Source organism: Lepidochelys olivacea (genome assembly GCF_965140295.1).
Source record: "Lepidochelys olivacea isolate rLepOli2 genome assembly, chromosome: 14".
Lineage (NCBI taxonomy): Eukaryota > Metazoa > Chordata > Testudines > Cheloniidae > Lepidochelys > Lepidochelys olivacea.
In genome coordinates this window covers 16,244,408-16,262,404 of record NC_140424.1, presented here as the reverse complement: position 1 = coordinate 16,262,404, position 17,997 = coordinate 16,244,408, and the positions used below count along the sequence as shown (strand labels likewise).

Here is a 17,997-nt window from a genome sequence, read left to right as displayed (position 1 = left end):
GCTCTGTGGTTTGGAACAGCTCCTGGGCCGTGGCAGCAGCGTGCCCGCAGCTGAGTGGGACGTGGGCAGCAGTGGCATGTTGGGAACCAGCAAAAGGTTCATCACTACAGTAAAGGAGAGGAGGAGGCTGGAAAGCAAGTCACAAAAGCCTGAGGGACCAGTGCTGGTGATGAACCAGGGGCTGGAAATCACTGATCAATTGCATTGGTTTAAAATACACAAGCTAAAGCAGGGTCATGTGGAGCCCTTCAAAGCTGCTGAACCCTGGAGAGGTAAGGAGAGCGTTCTCCAAAGCTGTAGAGCTGCCTGGCTCCGCTCCATTAGAGTCTGAAACTGGGATCATGTGTCCTTAGTTTTCAGCATGGATATAATCTGGTTTTGTAGAGAGAGATGCATCGCCTCTTGAGCTGCAGAGGTATCAAAGCGCCTTGCAGCCATATAGTCCTCCTCCTGCTGCTCATGTGGCACCTCCATTACCAGAGGTTTGCAATCATGGTAGCCCATTCCGAACAATCCTCTGCTAATCTCTTTGCAGATGGATAGTCCTTTTCATCCACTCCGGACACGACATCGTCCATCCAAGGTCTTCTTTTTACTGCCTCAAATTCTTCTGCCATCGACTTTCCCTGCCAGTGCCCGCAAACACGCATTGCCTGCTGAATCTCTTAAAATGTGCCCTGCAAATCAAATGTTTCTTTTCATAAGATCTCTGGCTAGCATTTGCTGAGTCCCAAGCATCTCCAGTACCTTCCGTTGGTTCTGCGGTCTATCTGTCATATTTTCAAAATTCTGTAATACCAGGATTGGAAGGATTGTAGTTTCTTTCTTATCAATTGTTTGGATGTCCATGTTTCACAGCCATAATTTAATGCAGACCAAATGTAAGTTAAGAGTCAGAATTCAGTCTTCAGGTTTATGTCCCTTCTCATCTTACGTTTATTCTTCCAGAATGCCTCTTCCGCTCTTGCTATTCTGGTGCTGACTTCAGGATCCAATCTTCTATCTGCTGTAATGATGCTTCTTGAGTAGCAATAATTTCTCACTTGCTGTACAACTGTGTCGTTCACTGGCCTCATGCATGTTTTCTCAGGATCCTTGCATATGACCCTAGTTTTTTGTTGTGTCCACGTTCAACTCTAGATCATAACCTTTGTCATATTCGTATATAATTGCCACTAACTTCATCAAACTTTCTTCTGAATCAACCAACAGCAATGTGTCATCTGCATAGCAAATACTATTTACCTATTTTACTTCTTCTCTTTCTTAGATTAATTTAATCAAACACTCACGATAAATGTTGAGTAAAGTTGATATTCTACAACCTTGTCTCACTCCTCTCTTGATCTTTATTAGATTTTTCATCTTCATCTCCCATTATAATGGCTTTCTGATTCCCATATCATTGTTTTATTACTTGGAGTTCATATCCGTCAATCCCTGCAAATCTTCATATGTTGAGCAATTTGTAGTGGTAGGTGCTGTCACATGCTTTTTGGAAGTCAATGAAATAAGTGCACTGGTTTCCCAATTTCAGCCAGTCTTTCTAATGTCCGCTTCAGGTCCCTAGTAGCATTTTCATGCTTTTTCCACATTTGAAGCCGTTATTTCTTTCGCTTATTTCCTCATCTGTCTTTCCTTGTATTTGGCCTTGAACAATTCACAAAAGTATCTTAGAGGCATGAGACAGTAGGCTGACTGTTCTGTAGGCTTTACAATCCATAGCGGCGGCCTTTGGGGGGATTTGGATACACAGTGATGTTGTGACGACGTCTGGCAATTCTCCCGCCTGACACATTCCTCCTTACCTCTGACAGGGCTTTTAAGCCTGTGTCCCTGATGCTTTTTAACAAGTCAGCCAGTATTCCATCACAGCCTCGTGCTTTTCCACGTGGAAGTCTCTTTATTGCTGCCGTGATTTCTTCATCCATTATTGGCAGATAGTTGTAGTCAGATCTAATGGGGAAGAGGCTTGGGCCAAAATGCAGAGGTAATAGGCAAGGGTCAGCCAACAAGATTTCAAGGAACCTGTGCCATGGAGGGGTGGGAAACAACCCACTCTTCATTGTAAGAAGAGTAACACAGAGTAAAAAAAAACAGGGGACCTTTAACAATACATGGAACTGAAAAAGACACTGAAAATATTCCAAGCATCAGCAACTGTACGTACCCCATAAAGGAGAGAGCAGAATTAGCTGTGCTGGTGGAACCCTGTCTTTCTCACCCAAGAGAGGGGGTCGGTGCCTAGATGCTACAGTGATTGGTCCTATATGACTAAGAGAGGCTTTTTAACTCCTTCGCTTTTATGCACCAGAAAAGTGGCATGGTCTGGTACGGTCTGTTCACGGTCCTTGTTAGAATATGGTGGAGAGGGGGGAGTTTTGTTATGGGGTTGGCTGAACTGGTTTGCATGGTTAAGCAGTGACAGATTTGTAGTTGCATAGAGCTACTGAGTAAACTTTGGTGCTTTACAGGAAACTGAGGGTCATTCACATCCCGGGGCCTGGGAAGTACCAAGATATAATTGCACCATAGCAGCCTGAGAGCTGGGAGGAACTGAGAGCAGTGAGGTGCTTATTTCTGTGCATCCTTTGCTTACACCTTCACTGCAGAGAAACTTCCCTGGGTACTTCTTAAGGATGTGTTCGCTGTAATGGATCAGATCCCTAGCAGGTGTAAATCGACATAGTGCCATTTGCATCACTGGGGTGGCTCCCGCAACTGGTGTCAATTGGCGTACCTCCAGTGAAGTCAATGGAGTTGCATTGATTTATACCAACTGAGAATCTGGCTCAATGACTCTTCCTGCAATATTAACACATTTCCTTCTCTCTCTCCTTCTCTTTACAGCTGGGCTTTGACCTGGACCGAGAGGTGTATCCCATGGTGGTGCAGGCAGTCGTGGACGAGGGAGATGGTAGGAACAGACCCTCGGGCTTGCAGGGCTTCATTTCCCTAAGTCAGCAGTGAGGTGGATGAGCCTTAAGGCTCTGGTGCCCCACGCGATTTGCCCTGCAGATGGTGTCTGTGTTCTTACAATGCAACCTCCATTTGCACAGTGAAGTTTCAGCATCTGCTCTTGCACGTGTGTGTTGCTCCAGTCCCCTGTGCTGGTACAAGACAGCCCAGATGGCCTGATAAATGGATTTACTTTGCTCTTGCTGGAGAGAGAAAATAAAGGCTCATTATTGCTCCCTAGGCAGCAGTTTTTCAGCCTTATCCTCGAGGCTTTTGAGATGATCAGCTCTTTGGGGCATGTTATATGTTTGTACAGCACCTAGCACAATGGGCCTGGCCTGGCCAGGCTCTTTTAAATATCACTGAAATGTAAACATTAAATAACAACAAAAGGCCACATCAAGCTGGACATACACCCGGTGGTCTGGATGCTGCAGCACGGCACAGGAAAGCTACCTTATTGAGGTCAGAATATGTAGGGATAAAGTGAGACAGGCTAAAAGTCAAGTAGAGTTGGACCTTGCAAAGGGAATTAAAACCAATAGTAAAAGGTTCTATAGTCATATAAATAGGAAGAAAACAAAGAAAGAAGAAGTGGGACCGCTAAAAACTGAGGATGGAGTGGAGGTCAAGGATAATCTAGGCATGGCCCAATATCTAAACAAATACTTTGCCTCAGTCTTTAATAAGACTAAAGAGGATCTTAGGGATAATGGTAGCATGATAAATGGGAATGAGGATATGGAGGTAGACATCACCATATCTGAGGTAGAAGCGAAACTCAAACAGCTTAATGGGACTAAATCGGGGGGCCCAGATAATCTTCATCCAAGAATATTAAAAGAATTGGCACAAGAAATTGCAAGCCCATTAGCAAGAATTTTTAATGAATCTGTAAACTCAGGGGTTGTACCGTATGATTGGAGAATTGCTAACATAGTTCCTATTTTTAAGAAAGGGAAAAAAAGTGATCCAAGTAATTATAGGCCTGTTAGTTTGACATCTGTAGTATGCAAGGTCTTGGAAAAAATTTTGAAGGAGAAGGTAGTTAAGGACATTGAAGTCAATGGTAAATGGGACAAAATACAACATGGTTTTACAAAAGGTAGATCGTGCCAAACCAACCTGATCTCCTTCTTTGAGAGAGTAACAGATTTTTTAGATAAAGGAAACACAGTGGATCTAATTTACTTAGATTTTAGTAAGGCGTTTGATACTGTGCCACATGGGGAATTATTAGTTAAATTGGATAAGATGGGCATCAACAGGAAAATTGAAAGGTGGATAGGGAATTGGTTAAAGGGGAGACTACAACGGGTCCTACTGAAAGGTGAACTGTCAAGTTGGAGGGAGGTTACCAGTGGAGTTCCTCAAGGATCAGTTTTGGGACCAATCTTATTTAATCTTTTTATTACTGACCTGGGCACAAAAAGTGGGAGTGTGCTAATAAAGTTTGCAGATGATACAAAGCTGGGAGGTATTGCTAATTTAGAGAAGGACAGGGATACCCTACAGGAGGATCTGGATGACCTTGTAAACTGGAGTAATAGGAATAGGATGAAATTTAATAGTGAGAAGTGTAAGGTCATGCATTTAGGGATTAATAACAAGAATTTTAGTTATAAGCTAGGGACGCATCAACTAGAAGTAACGGAGGAGGAAAAGGACCTTGGAGTATTGGTTGATCATAGGATGACTATGAGCTGCCAATGTGATATGGCTGTGAAAAAAGCTAATGTCGTCTTGGGATGCATCAGGAGAGGTATTTCCAGTAGGGATAAGGAGGTTTTAGTACCGTTATATAAGGCACTGGTGAGACCTCACCTGGAATACTGTGTGCAGTTCTGGTCTCCCATGTTTAAGAAGGATGAATTCAAACTGGAACAGGTACAGAGAAGGGCTACTAGGATGATCCGAGGAATGGAAAACTTGTCTTATGAAAGGAGACTCAGGGAGCTTGGCTTGTTTAGCCTAACTAAAGGAAGGTTGAGGGGAGATATGATTGCTCTCTATAAATATATCAGAGGGATAAATACCAGAGAGGGAGAGGAATTATTTAAACTCAGTACCAATGTGGACACAAGAACAAATGGATATAAACTGGCCACTAGGAAATTTAGATTAGAAATTAGACTAAGGTTTCTAACCATCAGAGGAGTGAAGTTTTGGAATAGCCTTCCGAGGGAAGTAGTGGGGGCAAAAGATCTATCTTGCTTTAAGATTAAACTCGATAAGTTTATGGAGGAGATGGTATGATGGGATAACATGGTTTTGGTAATTAAATATTCATGGTAAATAGGCCCAATGGCCTGTGATGGGTTTTTACATGGGGTAAGATCCAAGTTACCCGGGAAAGAATTTTCTGTAGTATCTGGCTGATGAATCTTGCCCATATGCTCAGGGTTTAGCTGATCGCCATATTTGGGGTCAGGAAGGAATTTTCCTCCAGGGCAGATTGGAAGGCCCTGGAGGTTTTTCGCCTTCCTCTGTAGCATGGGGCACGGGTCACTTGCTGGAGGATTCTCTGCTCCTTGAGGTCTTCAAACTACAATTTGAGGACTTCAATAGCACAGATATAGGTGTGAGGTCTTTTTTAGGAGTGGTGGGTGAAATTCTGTGGCCTGCATTGTGCAGGAGGTCAGACTAGATGATCATAATGGTCCCTTCTGACCTAAATATCTATGAATCTATGAATCCTGCAGCCACTTCATGGAAACGGAAAAAGGGAGGGGTTTTTAATGAACGTAAATGACTGATCTTCCCTGGCCAGGAGCCCTCGAGTCTTTGAGGTCAATATTCACTGACCCTAGGTGGCCCTGAGTGTCCTCTGCCCTCATTGAAATCCAGGGCGCGCAACACTCTGCAGGATCAGGCCGTGTATGGAGACAGCTGGGGGTGTTGTAGGCCCTCCCCTGACCCCGTCTTGCAGCATTTATGTGGCACTTGGGGCTGTCAGGGAATTCGTTCTGAATCCAAGGAAATGCATTTCCCCTGCGCTCCAGCTGGGACCCCCTTATCTTGCCCTATAAATATTTGTCCTCTGTTTTGATAAAGGTCACTCGAGAAGGCCGTTACACTTTCTCTAGCCCAGATAAGGACCCTGGGCAGGGCTCAGCTTTCCCCTGGGGAAGTGGATGGTTCCTGGTGTAACAGCAGCAGCTCTCATTGGGAGCACAGGCCAGGCCACCACCAGCTCAAACAGGCCAGGAACTCTGCCTGGGGGCTCTTGGTAGGAACCCCGCTCCTGTGGAAGATTTGTCTTGGGTGCCAAGTATCCGACATGAGCCTTTCCCCTTAGCCCACTGGAGTCTCTCCAGACTCTCAGGAATTGCCTGACGAACCCAGGCTTCCAGAGCTGCCTTGTTAGAAGCCTGGGGGAGTACCCTAGGTGCAATGGAAGATGGGTCCTTTCGTAACCCACACATTCCTGTTCCTTGTGAACCTTCCAGTTTGCAGCATGAAAAGATTTGGCCTCTCTCAGAGACCGTTCTTGCCCAGGGGCCAGTATGGTCTAGGGAGAGTCAGTATGGATTAGGGGACTGGGAGCCAGGGACTCCTGAAGTCTAATTCTTTCTCTGCCGCTGACCCGCTATGAGTCAGTCACTCAACTTCTTCATGCCTCCGTTTCCCCATCACAAAGTTGGGATACCCAACCCAACCCAGCAGGCAGTACCCCTGCCCCAGATCGGCTGAAAGTGGTGTTCTGTATCCCACTCCTGCAATGGGCGCTGGGGCAGTGACCCGGATTCCCAGCTGCAGGGCATCCCTTTGACCTCTCGGCCCTGCCCCTTTTGTGTCTTGCAGAGCACCTCGGCCACTGCCACGTACTGCTGGCAACGTTTGAGAAGGTGAGTGTTGAGTCTCCGTCAGGTCCATGTACCGTACAGTCTGGCTTTCCTGTCCGGTGGAGTGGGCCTGTTTAACCCCTTTCCTCCCAGCGTGGATGGGACAGCAGCACACACAGGACAAACTGCCATACGTGGAACTCAAAAGGCAGACACCTAACTCTGGGTTTAAGCCCCAGGGCAAAAAACAATCTAACTTTTGAGGTGTCGAGCCCAATATCCAGGCTGCTTATTTATTATTTGCCTGAATATTGATTTGAGACCTTAACTTTGGACACTCAAGTTGGAAAGTTTCGGTCACAATGCCTGATTGATTGAAACTGCACTGGAGGGGCCTTTGTGTTGCATATTCCTGTGGTACCTTTCTAACTTTACTATAGTTTAATAAACTGGTGTTTGCCTACATGGAGAAAGAGCAACCTTGAGATAAGACCAGCTGGTTAATGGAGAATCTGTTGGACCGATACATGGTTAGGCTTGGCCGAATTCAGGTTTTATTTTTTTTAATCATTTTGACAGATAATATTGACGTTTATTTTTAAGCATTTATTTCAGGTTTTATCAATGTAAATTCACACCGTTGTGCAAAATTAGGGGGTTTAAACATTTTTATCTATTTATCCAAATTTTCACGACTGTGGGAAGTTATCGGGGCGGGGGTGGGGCAGACGATGGGGTGGCTCAGACAATAGTTATTTAATTACAGTGGATGTTGAGATTCAAAGAGTTAAAGCTTTACAACCATTAAAACACAAATGGTCAGCATCACGCGTCCAAGTAGCCTTCAATCAACCTCTAAGAAGTTCTTAAGCAGCATTTTTCTTACTTTGCTTCTCTGTACATTTCCAGTATTATCAATGGCAACATTTTTTCATCAGTTTGCATGTGTGGTGAAATAACTGACAACAATCTAACCCCGCCAAGCCTAGCTACAGGTGTCACGATATACAGCATGTGATAAATACACCACAGCTCCCTTCCCTCCCTCTAGCATCTATGGTTGCTTTGGATTAACTTGGAGTACAATTTCCTTGTTTCCAGCATGCAGATGGTAGCTTTTGTGTGAAGCCCCTCAAGCAGAAACAAGTGGTGAGTGTATGTGGGGATGGGGCTGGCTAGCACTGGCCTGCTCCTGGGCGCTGAGGGGTAGTTGTTCCTTGCTGGTGGGCTGGCCTGGACGGGAGCTTGACTCCAGGACGGATTGCGGGCCTGTTAGGATCACTAGTGCGATGAGACGCCCCCTTCGCAGCCTGCAGCCAGCGTAGGGCTCTGGGGGTGGGGAAGGGGTCCCTCCTCATGTGGTGGGGAATGGGAAGGCTTAGAAAGAGGCCGTCCCAAGGAGAGTATCTGAAATGAGCTGGCATGGCGGCACCAGCCTAACTCCGCGTTGCTCGTGTGCCTTCCCCGTCTCGGTGGTTTGCAGGTGGATGGAGTTAGCTACCTCCTTCAGGAGATCTACGGGATCGAGAACAAATACAACACGCAGGACTCCAAGGTAAGGGTGTGTCCCCCAGGGGGTGTGGGGGTGCAGGTCCTGGGAAAGCGGGGATGCCCTCCTTAGTCGCCGTTCTCTGTGGAGCACACCTCTCTTGTGCTGATTCTCTTTGAAAACCCCCGTTTCTCTGCTCTTCCCCTTTAACTTAACCCAGTGACTGTTCAGCGCTCTCAGGAGTTGGGGGTTTATAAAACAGTGCGCTGGCCTTGGCCCAGCACTGCTATTGCTCCACGATGGTACACTTCAGCTAGCCCTGCTGCTCCAGTTTTCGGTTCCCCACGCAGCATGGCCAGTGCCCGCGGCAATCTCAGGCTTATCCCATCTTTGCAGCGCTCCAGACTCCGTCACCCTCCTCTTGCTCTGGTCCAATCCTGGACCCACCTTAATGCCTTTTCCACCCAATAAGCACTAGGGTGAGATCTCCAAACTCGTGTTCAATAAGGATTTGAACCAAGGCCCTTGGAGGTAAAAAGCCCAAGTACTGACCCTCTTTTCCATGGGCCTTCCTGTTCAATTGTCTCTCCACATAGGGCTGCAGGGACCCTATGCAGTGAATCCCTGCCTGTCAAGGGCCCAAGCTGCTATGGAGCTGGTGCAATGCTGGATTGGTGGGAGCTGCACAGGGAAGCCCCAGGCATAGCTCCTCGGGGCTCCCTGCATGTTTGGGCAGCTGTGGGTTAAGGGACTGGGGTGGGCCAGTTGATCCACCACTCTGCAGATCTGTGAGCCATTCACCCCTGCAGAACAGGTGCGGCCAGGGCTGCGGCAGGCTCCCATTGCAATAGCAGCCACTCCAAGGGCCAGGCTTTCTCCCACTGCAGAGCCCCACTGTGCCAAGCCCAGCTGGAGAGGCTCATTCTCTCTCTTCCTGCCCAGGTGGCTGAGGACGAGGTGAGCGATAACAGCGCAGAGTGCGTGGTCTGCCTCTCGGATGTGCGGGACACTCTGATTCTACCCTGCCGCCATCTTTGCCTCTGTAACACTTGTGCGGACACCCTGCGTTATCAAGCCAACAACTGCCCCATCTGCAGGCTGCGTAAGGCTCTTTTCGTATCCCATGGTGGAAGAGGACTGATTCCTATGGGGGAGAATTGGCGGAGGGAGCACTGTCCCGAGTTGTTTTACTCTTTAGCTTGGGAAGATCTATCTTGCACATTCTACACATTGAGTTCAAGCAAGACAAAACTCTTAGCTTCACCCAAACTGCTCATATGATGACTCTGTACATGGAGTTAAGATTGGCTGGCACTGGCCTTTTCCTAGGGAATGAGAGCAGTTGCTCCTAACTAGTGAATAAGAGCTGGCTGGCCTGGAATAAGGGCATGAATCTAGGAAGGATTGAGAGTCTATTAGAATCACTAGTGCATTGACAGACATCGTCATCTGCCTGGTGTTAGAGGTAGCTCCATGGGAAACCCTTTTCTATCATTTTTACAGCACGATTCCTAATTTCATTTCAAGAAATTTTGCACCTGCATTGTTTGTGCGTTTGTTTTTGTTTTTTTTTCAAAATTTTGTGAAATGAGGTTTTGGCATTGATAAAAAAAAAATACCCAAATTCAACATTTTTGTGGGTGCAAATTCTGAGGCAAAAATCTTTGTCTGACTGAAACTTCCAAGTTCAGAATTTTGAAAATGTTAGTGGCTCCTGCTTGAAAATAGACCCGTCCTGAGTAATGAACAAGTTGTTTTTTTCCCCACCGAAAAGAGCTGTATTTTTAAGGTAGAAAAACCTGAAATTTTGCAGCTTTTACACAGTGTGTGAAATTTCAACAAAATGCAAAACCTCCAATCCTGACCAAATGCAAAAACCTCCAATTCCATCCAGATAGTTTTGTATGGCCTTGACTAGCGTGGAATAGAAGAAATAAAACCGCTCCTCTGAAAACAAGCGGCATTCTCCGGGGAGTTTGCGTCTCCCGCTTGTTATATTAGAAATGAACTTTCTGTATCCTTCCCTCCCTTCCCCACACTGTTCAGCATTCCGAGCCTTGCTCCAGATCCGAGCAATGAGGAAAAAACTTGGCCCTCTCTCTCCAACCAGCTTCAGCCCAATCATCGCCTCCCAAACGTCCGATTCTGAGGAGCACTCGGTGAGTATTGACCAGAGAAGCCAACCATCAGCCCTCGCGTGCGTAGCCCTGACCCTGCTGTTATTCCCAACGGTGTATAGTCACTGGGATGCAAAACAGTTCCCAGGCTTCTAAACAAAGGATAACCCAGGAAGGGGAATTCCTTCCGCTTTCAAGCCTGATCTTGTGGGAGTGACAAACTCCCACAAATCCAGGAACAAGGTGCATTGGCAGAGCTGTACAGGGTAGGGAATCCGGGGCTGGACTAGTCGGGGACATTGTAGCTCAGGATCAAGGTGCATTGGCAAAGCTGAGGTGGGGCGCAGGGCTAGCGTAGCGGGGGGCTGAGGGGTCTGGTAGAAACTTGCACAGCCCTTGCCTGCTCTATGCCTCCCTCCAAGCCATGGTCTCAGGCCCTTGCATTCCTGGCCATCAAGTTTCATATCTATAGGCTGCCACTTTGGAATGAATTGCCCTGCCCGGAGCAGAGGGGGAAGTTGTGTTGTGAAACATGGGCTGTTGAATGCTCATTCCCAGGCCTGTCTCTGCTCCCTGTAGTCTTCTGAGAACATCCCTCCTGGCTATGAGGTAGTGTCTCTGCTGGAAGCTCTCAATGGGCCCCTCACTCCGTCCCCGGCTGCACTTCCACTGCATGGGCTTGGGGACAGCCACGGGGCAGGGATGCTGCCATCGTATGGCAGTGATGGCCACCTGCCTCCCATCAGGACGCTCTCTCCCCTCGACCGCTTGTCGGACTGTGGCAGCCAAGGGCTCAAACTCAAGAAGAGCCTGTCAAAGTAAGTCACTCGCCGCCTTTCCCTTCTGCACGTTACCACCGGGGGAGAGGGACTCTGGCCTAAGCTTCCTCATAGGGTCCAGCCCCTAGCTTCCAAAATGCTGGAGGACAGAGTGGGGATGGCAGGATCAGGTCCACAGCCAGTAAAGCCATGTGCTTGTGACCCAGCTCCCATTGATGCCAATGGGAATCCTTGCATGGACTTTAGCGGGCCCTGCATCAGGCCCCGTGACCTCACCCTGGTGGGTCCTGTCTGCCCTGTGCTTCTTCCCTAATGGTGTGGTCCTGCCTAGCATGCTGGAGGAAAAACATCCTCTTCCCCACCCCCTCAGTGCTGCCTCAGGTGCCTGTTGCATCCTGATTCTCCAGGGGACCGTTGGCACTTGGCAGAAATGCTGTGGTGGAGAATGTGTCAATGCCAAGGAACCCCGGGTGTTGGCTAAGGGCTCGGTCCTGTCGGGTGTCGAACACCCTCAGCTCCTATTTGGGTTCAGCTGGAGTAGGGGCAGCACCCCAGTGACATCAGTGGAACAGCTCTGGATTTATCCCAGGATAACTGGGGACAGATTTTTGGTCCAGAAAGCTGAACAGATGGGAGGAGAACCCCGTACAGAGAACAGGGCAAAGGCAAAGACCCTTGTTTCACTGATCCATGTAAATATCACTTTTTACCTTGCCGTTCTGTCTGTCATAAAGGTGCCCCAGAGACCTGACATGGGTCTGGGCTACAAAGGGTTAACACCCCTGCCACATGACTGCGGCTACGACTGTTACACCCTCCACTGGCCCTTCCTGTGGAGGGCTGCAGCCAGTTGCATTTCCAGCGTGGGTTGTGCTAGTGAAATCACTGGTGCAATCGTAAATTAACAGGACTCTCCTTTCCCCGATCCTTGCTAGGTCAGTTTCTCAGACTTCCTCGGTCCTGCACGAAGAAGATGATGAGAAGTCCTGCAGTGAATCAGAAATCAGGATTTCCAGGAGGAAGTCTCCTCATCAGCATGAGGAGGTGATTGTTGAACAGGGTTCTGGTCCAGCCGTCTGCTCAGCAAAGAGACCCCATAGAACTGGCACTCTGGGGTTCCGTAGTCGTTCCATATAAAATGAGTCCAGTTTGCAAGCAAAGCTGTGTTGTTTTTTTTTCTAACTGGCAACCCTGCAAACTCAGCCTGGGATCTGAGTCAAGCTGGGCTCTTTCTTTCTTGTGCATCGTCACCAGCAATGAAGATTCTTCAGCCAAGTGCTGTCTTCTCTGAATTACCCCTGTGCAGCCCTGTTGCCGTCTGGGCTTGCACAGATTTAACTGGGGGCATAATTTGAAGAGGCTGGGGATGTGCAGGCGACCTTGGAGTCGGTATGTAGTTAATATTTCTGATACGACCAGAGGCAGGAAAGGATCCTGCTGGTTGTCCCAGAGCTGTGTTTGGTTCTGCTGGGCTGATGGCAGTAAAATATAGCAGAGACTAAGTAGATTGGGCTCCGAATGCCCACGCAGGGCAGATCTGTTAAATAAGTAGGCGCTATTTTTATACAGTCGTTTTCTGGGTAGAGTCATTAATTAGCCTTCCATTCACAGCCCCTGCTATCTAATACTTTGCACGTTGAGTCGGACGCCCATGATACCCATGTGATGTGGGTCCATATTAGCCCCCTTGTAGAGTTGGGTAACAGGTGAAGTAAGGTCATAGAGTGCAAGTCAGCGGTAGGGCTGGGAATATCACTCCTCTCTCCTAGCCCGGCTCTCTGACCAATAGGGATAGAGGATGCTTTCTCCACAAAGATCAGTAGTGGAGTCTGTTGGTGATCAATCCGTCTGTCGTGCGTGGCCCGAAAGCCTCCAGCTCACTCTTTGGTGGGTTCCCTCTATCCGGTGTGTTCGAAAAGATGTCCACATCAGTCCATTATCAGAATCTCATAGCAGTTTGATGGCTAATGTGAAAGGAGTTGGTGAGTTTTAGTCCTAATGTACAGGGGACCCATGCTGCAAAAGAGCACCCTGATAATTGGCTCACTCGTTGGCAGGCTCATCAGCAAGGCGAAAGGTGGAATGAGCACCAAGAGTGAAAACCCTTCTCCCCTCTAGAGGTGGCCCTTGGAGAACAGGCATTTTAGTGGGACGTTGTGAACATATCTGCTCTGTTTATTGTCCTGAAGCTTCAAAGACTTTAATCTCCAGGGCTGCCAATTCAGAAACTGCCATGAGCCCTAAATGCCTTGAAAATACCAAATTAGAATCAGTTGCTTCACCTGCGGGGACCTGTCGTCCTCTTACACTGGTGTGTTTGCTCTCCTTCCAGGAATGTGGTGTGACACCAGAGAGTGAAAACCTCACCTTGTCCTCCTCGGGAGCAATAGATCAGTCTTCGTGCACAGGAACCCCTCTCTCCTCCACCATCTCCTCCCCAGAAGGTACAGTAGGAGAAGAGAGACAAGCAGTATTTCAGTGGTCACGTGGCTTCCTGATGGAATAGGAGCACGTGGCACTTTGCATTTGAGAAAGAGAGGACAAAGATCTTGTCCCAAGATGCTTCCAAGGGTCTGATCCTGCTTGCCTTAGTCATGTCTGCACTTTACTGGGAGTAATGCATGAATTAGGTGAACAGGATTTGAGCTGGCATGTTAATATCTTAATGGTCAAGCCCCATTATCTGTAGATTTCAGAGATGTTAAGACCAGAAAGGGGCCATTGTGATCATCTAGTCTGACCTCCGGCATAACATCGGCCGGAGATCCTCACGTAGTGATTCCTGCATCCAGCCCCGAAGTTGTAGGCTTCATGCAGGCAATGCATGCATCAGTAGCTTATTCCCACTGGAGCAGTTAAGAAGCCCCCCAGAAAGACAAGCAGTTTCTTTGTCAAGTGTTCAAAGGGCAGTTACCGACTGCAGTCTCCTGGACCCAGCTTGAAGGCACCAGTACCTGGGTTCGGAGAAGGAGAGCGTGCAATATCGACACCCGTCATTGTAGAATCCGTATTGCAAACTGACAGGTTTCAGAGTAACAGCCGTGTTAGTCTGTATTTGCAAAAAGAAAAGGAGTACTTGTGGCACCTTAGAGACTAACCAATTTATTTGAGCACAAGCTTTCGTGGGCTCAAATAAATTGGTTAGTCTCTAAGGTGCCACAAGTACTCCTTTTCGTATTGCAAACTGTTTCAGTTTCTTTCGTATTGCAAACTTGCAGTCAAACCTGCACAGTCACAGCTGCTCTGCCCTCTCTAATGCTGCCCTGCGTTCTCCACACTTCCCTTTCTCTCTAGATCCTGGCAGCAGCAGCCTGGCCCAGTCCATCATGTCCATGGCCTCCTCCCAAAGTCAGCACTCCCAGATCAGCACTGACACCATGTCTTCCATGTCTGGCTCCTATGTCGCTCCGGGCACAGAGGAAGAGGGGGACATGCTCCCATCCCCTGCTGCTGCCAGTGGGATTCCTTCAGAAGGAGAGGTAGGTATAGTGGACCTACAAGCATTTCATGCTTTGGGGGATAAGCTGATCACCATCTGGGGTCAGCAAGAAATGTACCTCTTTGTGGACTAGTATTACACAATGTGATCGATTATTTGCGGGTAGGGCTGTACATATGCCGGGGAGCAGTGATTGCAGGGGGGAGGGGAGTTTGTATTCAGGGGGGTAGTTTACATCTTCATGTGAAGCATCCAGCCTTGACAGGCTACCGCATTAGGTGGGCCAGCTGTGTGGGAGCCTAGTGATTCCTTTGTTCATATGGAACAACACCAGAGACTCTTTCACTTTCCAGTTTTCAAAATGCTCAAGTGCCTTAGTGACTAATGACTAGTCAATAGGCTCTTAGACTGCTAAGTGCCTAAGTCCTTTTGAAATGGGAGTTAGGCTCCTAAGTCACTTAAGCACATTGGACAATTTGACCTCAGCTCTTCTAGGCTATTAACCCAACTCTGGTCTGACTGCCCTTCTAGACGGGGCTGTACCAGCACTCCGGTCACTAGAGGGTTAATGTCTTTCGAACGCATGTGCGGTGAATGATGCACCCGTTTGTCATTTCAATTTGGAGTGCTAAGTTTTAGTCTTTTTCTAAGACCTTTTGCTCTCAAACAATAGAAAGAAAACTTTCTGGCAGAGGAGCCCTGAGGCCTTTCTCCCTTCCTTTCCCTTCCTCCTCGCTCCTCCCACTTTCCTTTGTAACTGTTAGATCAATTTCAAAAGTGTGCGTGAGAGAAAACACTGTAGAAAAGAACTGGCTTTTGGAACCAGCGTGGTCCCGTGGGGTAGGGCACTGGGCGGGAAGTCAGGAGATGGAGCCTCTATTCCTGACTCTGCTACAGACCTGCTGTACAGCCTTGGGCAAGTCAGTGCACCTCTGAGTCTCTCCTATATATCTGCTGAGACTGTCAGCTCTTCAGCACTGGGACTGTCTCAGAGTATGTCCGCACAGTGCCTACCACAATGGGGCCCTGATCTCAGGTAAGGCCTCTAGGGGCTACTGTCATACAAATAACTTCAGCTTTTTGGTTTCCAGGGGGGTTATCCTAAACAGCAGCTTGACAAAATTACAGTCAGAATTAGAAATTTGAAGCCCTATATATAAATCTCAGAAATATGTTTTTGGCTCAAGGAACATGGGTTGGAATCTTCCTTGAAAAACATTTTTTAGCTCAGTTGTGGCGCACCAAATAGAGAGAGTAAGTCTGCTAATGAGTCTTCCTCTCTCTGCGTGAGCCTTTGCCTTTCTGAAAGACAGTCCAATCTTGCTGGGGTCTATTATCCCAGCTACCTAAGGGCAGCCCCTGGTGATGGAGAACGTTAGCTGCATATTGCATTGATTCATGGACAAACCGTGCAAGTAGAATTGTCTGATTTCTCTTGTCCTCCTTTTGCAGTCAACCCCTGTGGAATCTCCAGATAGGAATTTTGTCAGTATCCCTGCGGAGGAGCGAGACGCGGAGGTAAAAGTCTACAGTCAAAAAGGAAGGAACTTGTCACTAGCTTTTCCTAATGATCTATGAGCTACATAATACACTGGATTCATGTGTGTGATCACACCGGTTGCTAGCAGCTGGTCCCAGTGCAGTGCTTAATTTGTGCAGGGCTGAACCCGGGCACCTCTGGGCTTGCCAGGTCAGTTGTGAAAGTAAAAAATGTGCACCTCTTTCGTTACAAATTAAGCCCTGCCCCAGCGAGTATAAGACCTTGCTACTTACCTGACGAAGCTATTCCTTAGCTCAAGTTTTAGAGGCATGTGCTTTTGTGCTGAAAGTCCTGGGGAGAGCTGTGTGAATAATGAATTATTTGGTTGGTTTGCTGGCAACTCAGAATTTGAAAACAAAAAAATCATTTCGGGTCAAACCCCAAAATGAAATTTTTGGCACATCAAAGAGGTTTTAAAAAATCTGTTTCTGGTCCAACAAAATGTTCCATTCAGCCCGACGTGAAAGGCTTTTGTTTCAGTTTTGAGCATTTTTAGGCTTTAAAAAAAATTTTTAAATAGAAGAAAAGGAAATTTTAAAACAAGCGCTTCAGATTGAAAAATGTAAAGCAAATATTTTGATGTTTTTCAGAATTTCGTCTCCACTCTTTTTCAATGGAAGCAAATTGTCAAAATCAGCACCAGTTTACAGAATGTTTCGGTGCTGCAGAATCGGCTTTTTTCACTGCCCCCCCCCCCACACACACAAAGTTTCAGTCGAAAATATTGCGCCCAGCTCTAACCCTGGGTTCTGCCTCGGCTGATGACTCGCGGTGGCTCCATGTAGGTGGCCCGAGTATAATTACACTCAATGTCCTAGCTTGTCTTCCTTGGCTGGAGAAACTAGAGTGTCAATCTCTTGGGGGCTGGGGGGCCCTGAGATGAGTGAGAACTGCCACCAGGAGAGTTTTGTCGTAGCATCCTGAGGTGAGGAGATGCACCCGCCACCCCCACAGGACTGGCAGTAGCTGTGGGAGGGGCAGATCCTCCAGCAGTGATGCAGATTATCCCTGGGACAAGCTCAGAGGGTGAATGTTTAAGGTGCACAGGACTTTGCCTGGGTTCTGCGGAGTCTGGGCCACATTCACTCTGGCATGAGTGGGCCGAGCTCCACCAAGTCCCTTGGCACAGCGCCAAGAAGGTATCCTGAGCACCAAGTTAGAGCGAAAGGTGTGTGAGTCTGGCTACGGGTGCCCGGGGGAGCTAGGTAAATGCAAAGGGATGGAGGGCAGCATGGGTTCATGGCCAGCGTGCCTGTGGAGAGGAGGCTGGCGGAGTTGGAAGGACTCAGCTCCAGGTTCTTGGACAGAGAGTCCTTTGCTGTTCACGTTCACTGCCTGTCTTCTGTGTTGCAGGGGAACGATGTCATGGAGGAAGAGGACGGATCTCCCACCCAGGAAGATGGTAACAGACGTGGATCATTACTCCCCTCTGCTAGTTTTCGTTCTATTTCACCGGCAGGCGGCAGAGCGTATGCTCAGGGCACCGTGCCTAGTCAGAGAAGGGGAGCCAGCCTTCCCAGGAACGCTATCCTGCCCAATTATTGAGTGGGGAATAGGAGGGGGGCATCTTCTCTTCCACAACAATGAACTGGGGCTCAGGCTGGGAGGGGTAATGGGGAAAATGGGAGGGTGGGAGTTTTGGCAGAGGGCAGGTGTGAGAAGGAGACTCTCTGTGGCTTTGCAGTATGTTCGGGGAAGTGATTGAGTCCCTTGATGTCAAGACTCAGGCTCTGAGGATTCTCTACACCTGTATCAGGTCCCTAAGGGAGGCACGGACGTGGTTCTGTCTGCACAGTAAATGGGGCGTAAACCGTACAGTTTGCAGTGTCCTGGGATCCCCCTTCTTCCCCCTTTCTCCTGTCCCCGGCTGGTTATCTGAGCTGCAGCTCA

The 17,997-nt window shown here is 48.0% G+C and overlaps 1 protein-coding gene across 4 annotated transcripts in view; it reads left to right on the top strand.

Moving 5' to 3' along the window:
• The window catches only part of RNF157 (ring finger protein 157), a 78,289-nt gene that overhangs the window by 46,316 nt on the left and 13,976 nt on the right, over positions 1-17,997 (top strand). For all 4 annotated transcript variants that reach the window (XR_014714136.1, XM_084648151.1, XM_084648153.1 and 1 more), the window contains exons 6-17: positions 2,851-2,917; positions 6,763-6,806; positions 7,845-7,892; positions 8,227-8,298; positions 9,175-9,334; positions 10,279-10,391; positions 10,929-11,167; positions 12,064-12,172; positions 13,461-13,572; positions 14,423-14,607; positions 16,020-16,085; positions 17,461-17,509. Coding sequence is in view for 3 of the 4 variants with exons in the window: in XM_084648151.1 (XP_084504277.1) it covers positions 2,851-2,917; positions 6,763-6,806; positions 7,845-7,892; positions 8,227-8,298; positions 9,175-9,334; positions 10,279-10,391; positions 10,929-11,167; positions 12,064-12,172; positions 13,461-13,572; positions 14,423-14,607; positions 16,020-16,085; positions 17,461-17,509 (1,264 nt within the window). In the remaining variant the exon portion in view is untranslated. The remainder of the gene's footprint in view (positions 1-2,850; positions 2,918-6,762; positions 6,807-7,844; positions 7,893-8,226; positions 8,299-9,174; positions 9,335-10,278; positions 10,392-10,928; positions 11,168-12,063; positions 12,173-13,460; positions 13,573-14,422; positions 14,608-16,019; positions 16,086-17,460; positions 17,510-17,997) is intronic.